This window comes from Erpetoichthys calabaricus, chromosome 11 (genome assembly GCF_900747795.2).
Source record: "Erpetoichthys calabaricus chromosome 11, fErpCal1.3, whole genome shotgun sequence".
In the NCBI taxonomy this organism is placed as follows: domain Eukaryota; kingdom Metazoa; phylum Chordata; class Cladistia; order Polypteriformes; family Polypteridae; genus Erpetoichthys; species Erpetoichthys calabaricus.
The window spans coordinates 100,706,589-100,714,920 of NC_041404.2; the positions used below are offsets into that span (position 1 = coordinate 100,706,589).

At 36.4% G+C, this 8,332-nt stretch overlaps 1 protein-coding gene across 2 annotated transcripts; it reads right to left on the reverse strand.

Annotated features, from left to right (window-relative positions):
• Positions 1-4,999: 4,999 nt before the first annotated feature.
• Positions 5,000-7,986, reverse strand: LOC114661353 (G1/S-specific cyclin-D1-like). 2 transcript variants are annotated; one of them, XM_051933552.1, is made up of 4 exons: positions 7,109-7,986; positions 6,814-7,029; positions 6,214-6,537; positions 5,000-5,193 (listed from the first exon to the last, which is right to left on the reverse strand). In XM_051933552.1, exons 1-4 carry the CDS (start codon positions 7,436-7,438, stop codon positions 5,071-5,073), a joined length of 993 nt encoding a protein of 330 aa, XP_051789512.1. In that variant the 5' UTR covers positions 7,439-7,986; the 3' UTR covers positions 5,000-5,070. The 2 variants fall into 2 exon arrangements, with proteins under 2 accessions (XP_051789512.1, XP_028670400.2); XM_028814567.2 differs by having other exon boundaries at positions 5,000-5,220.
• Between the last annotated feature and the right edge of the window lie 346 nt (positions 7,987-8,332).

Sequence of the window (8,332 nt, forward strand, 5' to 3'; positions counted from 1 at the left end):
GACGAAGCGCGATATAGCGAGGGATCACTGTATGCCAAAAATAAGGGTGATGGAAGATGAGTCTTTTAAAGTCTGGGCACAGAGTTGCTTCAGACTGTAGTTCAGTCGACAGAGGTCCTTACCAGCCACTTTGGGCCCATCTACTTTTCTGCTCTCCTTGCTTTTCTCTGTACTGTTCTGCTGTACCTCTGCCTTCCTGCCCAGCATGCACCCCAAACCTGAAGGTCTAACTTCACATTGAAATAGCAATGATTACAAGAATAATCAATAAGTGTTCGCCTTTATCAGGCTGTTAATTCTAATTATACCCCAAATCTAATAAATTAATTTGTTTAATATTCTAAAAGAATGACCTAAAAGATACAAGGTTTTAGTCAATAAAGATTCAGAAATTAAACTCAATTAATCTACAGCAGTCTTTAAAAATATAAACAGAATGTGTTTAGAATAGGATTAAAGAGTCCAGAGTTCAAGAATTTAAGGAGAATTTAAATACATCTGAAAAGGTCCAGGTTTTCTAATTGCTAGCTGTTTACTTAGGTGTCTTTATTGCTGACAAGTTAATCAGTGTTAGTTCACACACTTCACATTTTGACTTCTTTTTTTGCAGTGCATTTTCTTATTTTATATATTTATTAAAGGACAGTTCAATATTGTAACATTATTATCTTCATATTGCTTATTATTATACAAATCCAAAGAGATAGTGTACTGAATACAAAACAGTCTAAGGTGGTTTGGGCATGTGGTGGAAAACGCAGAGGAATATTGTGTGAAGAGGTGTACCAAGATGGAAGTGAATGGGATATGATCCAGAAGGGAACTGAACAAAATGTGGTGTCAGACAGATATGAAAACTATGAGTCTCATCCCTATGAATCTTATCTTACATAAGGCTGTATTTAATTGTGAAAAGAGGCAGTCAGTAAGGAACTATAAATTCAAAGGATTTTAAAAAATACTACCAGATAGACATCATAATTGCCAGGAGGGAGGAAGACTAGAGAAGAGAGAGAAACAGCTGTAATGCAAAGAGAAGATACATCCATCAGACTTTGCCACCTACAAACCACCCCTTCACTCCCAAGCATCATATCTGTTTAAGAAAACAATAACTGCAACAACCAAAGCATAGTTACCTGATATGAAGCTTGCTGTGTGACCCTAATCTGAATCATTTGGGTTGTATGTTTTCAGATCTAACATTTACGCCTGGTTTCTCCATCAAATGAACATAAGTAATGGTTGAAATGGTTTGAGTATTGCTTTGTTTAAATTGTCCTGTTGTTTACTGACATTTGGCAATGACCAATGATTATTAATAAAAAGTTAAGTGCTGCCAGAGGTAGTGATTAGCCCTTGACTTCTGTTAGATTGTGTAGAGGTTTCAAAGGTAGCCATCAGGACATGAAAGCCCAACAGGAGTAGCCATTCCTGGCTTTTGCTAGGATATTCTGAAGCATAGCCATTACTGGGGGAGCAATCTGAAGACTGATCGACACACAAGTGAATCCTGGCAGGGACACCTTGTGTGTGGAGTGGCTTCTATCCCTAGTAAGGTATCAAAGTTGATGTAGCTGGCGTTGGCCAGTGTTAAGATAGTCATACTTTGAATCTGAACATATCAGTGTTGAGTGAATGTTGAGTAAGTTAGGTTTCGCAGGATATATGTGTGAATCAAGGCTAGCAGTGCAGGCATTTCCAGTGTAACTTGTCCACTAATATAAAAAGAACCTTAAGGGGTGCCTTTCCTGGACACTTAACACCACAAAACACCATATAAACTGAATATTTGACAGTTAAGCCTGACATATGGTATATAAGTAAAACATCTGCCAATATGAATCTCCTCACACGTTTTCCCTTAATGTATGCTGCAGAATTACATAAAAGTGATGGTCTATGAATACAGTATCTAAAGTATATACTGTACTGTAAATTTTCAACTGAATCTGAAGTATGAATACCTTGATGGCATTTTTGTCCAGTGCAATGGGTCTTTTACTACAGACCCATCAACTGACCTCAGCTGGAGTAGCACCTTTCTGAGTATGAAGTGTTGTCAGAATCCCAATTCATTATCAGATATTTGCAGGAGAAATGTGCAGTTAAGTTCAATTTTATTACCACATGCATGTTCTGTTTTGATCTTTTAGCATGCTGAAAAAAGATAAGAATAAAAAGAATTTAACATATTTTAATATACAAAGTTACTACCATTACTGTTGAATTTATTAAGCTGTCAAGTATACATACAAGAACAATACTTTTCACAACAGCTCAAAATATTATACAGTTAGTTTTCTTTCTGATTGGAATTGAATGTTCACCCTTTGTTTGAATTTCCACTGTGTTTTTTTCACACAATCTGAACATAAGATTTTAGTTTGACTGACAACACTTAACTAACCCAACTGACCCTGAGTGAGTGAGTGAGTGAGTGAGTGAGTGAGTGAGTGAGTGAGTGAGTGAGTGAGTGAGTGAGTGAGTGAGTGAGTGAGTGAGTGAGTGAGTGAGTGAGTGAGTGAGTGAGTGAGTGAGTGAGTGAGTGAGTGAGTGAGAAAAAGAGGGAGAGGGAGTTTCTGCAATGTTAATGCAAAACTTGCATTCTGTCCAGGACTTATTTCTGCCCCCTGTGCCAGTTACAATAAACTAGGGTCCAACTTTCAGAGACCCAGTCCTAGAAACAGCAGGATCTGAAAATAGGTGGATAGATCATGTTAACATAAAGCAAGGAGATGATATGTCCAATGAGACAAGGATCCAGAAGTAATGTCAAATGATTTTCTGCATTCATTTAAATCAGTTTCATTCACTGTCATAATATTACAATGTGTATTACACCAACAAAATGTTATTTACACAACAGGTAAATTCTTAATCCAGAGAACGCACATGCAGACAGAAAATTCAATACATTAAATATCAAATTAAAAATTATTTAATTAATATTTTATAAGTTAAACAATAAAAAAATGTTTTTATTATCATTGCCAGAGACAGACTTGCAGCCTGTCTGAGGCTTTTGCCTGTATTTAGCCCAGTGCTACTAGAATAGGCTGTGACCTCCTATCACCCTGACAAGGAATAAGCAGAGTTCAGAATGTTATGTCCTGTTATAATTATTAAGTTTTCAATTCTGAAGAACTCACACTCACCTCTCACAATATGTAATAGTTGTAACAGTGAAACATTTAAAAGTAAAGCAAGTATATTTCTTTTTTATGATGAAGGAATGGCTGTAAAGTGAAAAAGGTGTCCTAATTTAAGACTGCATTTTCAGGTACAATTGTTTTGAAGAGAAACTTAGAAAGCAGTCCTTAACTAACCTGTACAGAAAAGGCTCTGCCCTGGAATTTTAATAATTCTCATTACTTCATTTATATTCTGAAGGAAGTACTTTAGTTCTAAAACTTAATGTCACTGAATTTTATTATTTTTTAATATCTGCAAAGAATGCAAGCATGTACAAATAAATCTCCATGAACTGATAATATTTTATAGGCCTTGTTTCTCCAAATAAATGTCAGACTAAAATTCCCAGTAAATGTACAGTATGCCCAGATTAAAATATTTTTCTGGACCTGTGAGAAGAAATGGAGATCAATTGAACACTGACAAGAATGGTTAATTATGTGAAGGGGCTGAAAGAGTTTTAGTTGGGGCTTAAAAAGGCACTGCTAGATTGTGGACTTGTACTGCTCCTCATCATAGAGTAGTCAGAAACAAATACTACTAAAAATAAAGTGCATTTAGAGTTGAATAAAATCATTCTTTGGTGAAAAGAAAATAGCTTTAGAAATGAGAGTATAAAGTACAGATTGTAAGAAGGAGAGACTGAATTTAAATATTAATGTATCAAATACTGTATATTAAAAGTAAATATGTTTTGAAAGCATGACAGGAAAAGCTCGTCATTTACATTTTCCAAAAATTAAATTGAAAATAGTTGATTTTAAGTAGTAAAATGAGGTGAGGTAGCTAAACTCACTAATCATAGCACTGGAGAATTTAAGAATAAGAATTGAACTGTACTCTTTTCAGTACATGTTAAAGTAATGATGCTATAAGCCTGTTATGTATTTAGGTAAGTCATAGAAAATGGCATAATGTATAGTAAAACAACTGAAAAAACACACTCAGACAATAAATATACATATAAATACATGGAATATATAAATAAAAATTGACAGCAAAAATAAATAAATAAATAAATGTAAGTAAATAAATAAATATATACATAAATAGTGTAAAAATATAACTACATGGAAAAAATAAATGACAGTTTCCATTGAAAGATAGTGTGGGGAATAGTACAATATTTTTATATCCTAGCCAACAGAATTATAATATAGTTTTCTTGCTTTCCAAACCTGTTCTACCAAAGAACATCCAAGGAATGAAGAGCATTTTTTTCTAATCAGTTTCAGACTATAAAAATAGCTTAAGATTTTCATAATTGTTACCATAAAAGAGTCACATGTTCCTAAGAAATTATAAAAAGCAACATGTCTGATATGTGCAATTAAAGTTGGTTGCCACTGGATGAAACTATTTGGCAGATGACAAAACTGACTCTTTGTGGCAAAGCTAAAGTTTTTTCTCCCCTAAAAAAATAGAATTATATACTATATATTGTTTTATTCTTTAACAGAAACCAAGTTTTCCAGCTTTTTCCAGACCAGGATGTTTGTGGTGGTGGCTAAAGCTGGAGGTTATACCAGTAAGCATAAGGCAGGAACAAACCCTTGGCACAGGGCAAATACTGTACATATTCTAGGGCCAATTTAGCATCACCAATTCAACTGAACTGCATGTCTTTGGACAGTGGGAGAAAACCGGAGCACCCAGAGGTAACTCCTGCAGACACAGGGAGAACATTTATATTCTCAGAACCCTGGTCTTCCTACTGCAAAGCAGCAGCACTACCATTGTGCCACCATCCCGCCCCAGAGGGACAGAAAAATATTCCAAGATGATTCTTTTGATTATATATTACACTTCTGTTAATCTGTCTTTTAACACAAAAAAGTAATTGGGATATGTTAGTCTGATTATATTTACAGTATCTTAAAGGTCCACATCTTGAAGGTCAGTTGGTGTTGCAGATCTCTCCAACTCTTCTATGTTCTTCTTATTTTTCCTTTCATTTCTCTTCCCATCCTCTATCCGGGCTGTGAGAGCACATTCCAGCTGCTCAACACACAAGAGTATTACATCCTGGAAAGAGAAAAAACTCTCTGTTAAAATTTACTCAATCCATTTGGTGAAATCATGTTTAACAGTACAGGGATGTGGGATGTCAATGTCTACTCCAACATTATCAGGTACTATAGAAAAAAAAACAGTACTAGATCACAGGACACCCAAACACATGTACTTAATGTCTCTCAAACACTCTTTGCTATAGGGTAACATTGTGGTTAGGGAATATTTAAATATTTAACATTAGGGATTCTGAATCACAGCTTCAGATGCCTGAGTTAAAATAGCAAGTCGACATTTTCATTATGGAATATATACACCTCCTTCCCATCAGTCATTGTTCCCCAAATCCCAAATATGTACCATGTAGATTAAATGGCAACTGTAAATTGGCCTTGTTTAAGTGTGTATGGGGGTGTACATTTTTGGACACTGTAATGAAAATCACCCCTTCTAGGTCTCATTCTTGCATTCAGAATGTGCATTGTTAATTCAGAGGAATCTACAGTTGAATTTGTGTGTTTCTTTTAAATATTTGGTGATATGTATTGATTCCCATTCTTCCAGTACAATGATGTATTCCCTCTTTGCTTCTTAGGCTGATTGCTTATATTGCTAATCACTCATGATCAAGCTGAAAATGGCTGTTGTATTTGCTTCTTTTAAAAAGAGTAAACTTTTCCTAATACAGTATTCATGTCTTTTCTTCATCATAAATTAATTTTGTCCAAAAATACCTGACCATCTGAAATCAAGTATGAAATATATAGGTTTATTCAGAAGTGATCTGTGTTCTCAGAAGTGTCCCTGCTGTGTTTGTGCCTTTCCCTGCTTTTTACAGTACTTTTAAGAGTAGGATATCATTCACACAGTGAAAGAAATTGCTCCCTGCTTGGTTGGGAGGATTTTTATTTCCCTTCTTTACTTTACTTAAGCATTTATCTTCATGTCCAAGCTATCTTCATCACAGAGCTCTAATAAAATAAATCTAGATAACTAAGTACTTACAAGGTCAGCAGAGCCAGCTTTGGCAATACGGTGAGCCAGACCTGTTACTGACTGGATGATCGCTGGCATCATTCCTTTGAGTGCAGATATTAGGCTGGCAGCTGCAACCAGTGATGGAGGAAAAGCCAGAAAGGCAGTCTCGGTTACACAAAGAATCACCAGAGTTTTGGCATGGCTGCACAGTATTCTTTTCACACTGTTCTTATCATTTCCCTTTTTACTTTCTCTAAGGCCAGCAACCTCCAGGAAGTGAGGCAGGAAGTCTTGAGGTGTGATACCAGCAACATCCCAACGCAAAGCATTCAGTACAATCCGCTCCATTTCCTGAGAAGGAAAAAGAGAAAGGGAGAAGATAACCTGTTAGTGCTAATCTGCTATGCCAAACTTGATAGCATCTTTCACTATTTCTGTCCAATCACTTTATGTTGATTTCTTTCACAAGTACCTATTTTTACTAAGGTCTCATGTACTCAGCCAGAGACAAATAGAGTGCTTAGAGTGGGAAGAATGTGAACATGTGAAGATTTAATAGAATAAACAAGCAAAATGACTTCTGGAACAATTGATCTTTTTTTCTTTCCCACACTGTCCACAACTCACCTGCAGCTCACTGGCTGTGAAGGCAAAGTCCGAGTAGAAGCAGAGGCTATATGCAGACAGAGTGTCACTGTGACGCACTTTGCATGCAATAAAGAGGCAGGCGGCACCTAGTAACTGAAACTGAGAGCGTTCCAATGGGACCAAGGAAAGGTAACGATCAAGAAGGTTCAGAGATAAGCAGAAGATGTCATCTGAGCAGCCCAGCTCCTCAGATACCTGTGGATAATAGTGTGAAATGTTACTAATTCACAAAAGAGAAAGGGCAGTGTAGGAGGAGGTATCAAGAATTTTGTACCTGAAGTAGCCAGTTGGCAAGCATTGTTCTCATGCCTGGTCTGATGTCACTCTGCAAGCTACTGAAGTAGGATGCAGAAGGCAGATAGCGTGTCTCTAAGTTGAGAAGACTTTCCAGGATGCGTGGCTCAGTCAATGCTGAATCCTGAGAAACTCTTCTGATATTTTGCTCTTCATCTTCTGATTCGCAGCACCACAAAGTAAAATCCATGCTGGCTCCAATTCTCAAAACTATGAGAGGCTTCACTCTGACCCTAGTAATATATTGGAGTAACTCCACCCATTCATGGTGATTGGATATATAAAGAATAAATGTTCTGTGGCTGTCCATCACATATTCTGTGCAGCTGGCTGACACTGGCTTTCTTTTTAGAGACAAAAAGCAGTCTCACAGGGTAGCAGACAGAGACAACAATGAATAAAAAGAGGTTTGTTTAAAATCTGTTAGGATTCCCTGGATAGTAATAAACAGAAAGAGGAGGAGCTAGATGACAGAGAAGAAAAGGCTGCAAATTAGTTTCTAAACACAGCAGCAGCCACCTGACACCCTGTGACAGATTGGCTTTCCACATGACAGCTCTTGAACTTTGTTTAAGTGTTGAAGCCAGTGTGACCTCAGTGACCACAGCCAGAGTGTGTAGACGCTGGTAATAAAGCAAGTGAACATCTCACTTGTAATAGTCATTGGAAAGCAGTTGCTTCTAAAACGTATATGTCTGTGCTGAAATTGTAGTATTTTAAAGCAACACTTGACTTGGTAATGAAGACTGCAAGATGGTGACAAAGTGCATAATGAAATCAGAGAGATAACAACAATGGGGGGAATGGTGAACATTTTATTCTATGAGTAGTTTTAATGTTGTTCTATGTAGTTATTTGTAACAACTACTGTGTTTCACAATGTTGTTACAAGTAATTACACCCGAGACCAATATCCTGGTGAAAAATTATAACTCTACAAAGTAATTCGTTGATCCGTCCATCCATTTTCAAAGTTAAGTGCTTCCTGGTCAGGGTCGCTACCGTCTATCCAGCAGGAATTGGCTCAGATTTGCCTGATTTGGTTCTTGTAGGGCCACTAATTTTATCAAAGCAAGGTATTATATCCAGAAGTTTATATATATTACATAAACAAATTAATTAAACATATGCAGTGGAATCAAAATGTATGTAGACTCCTTCCACTTTCTGCACACTTTATTACATTGTAGATTTAATCTTAAAT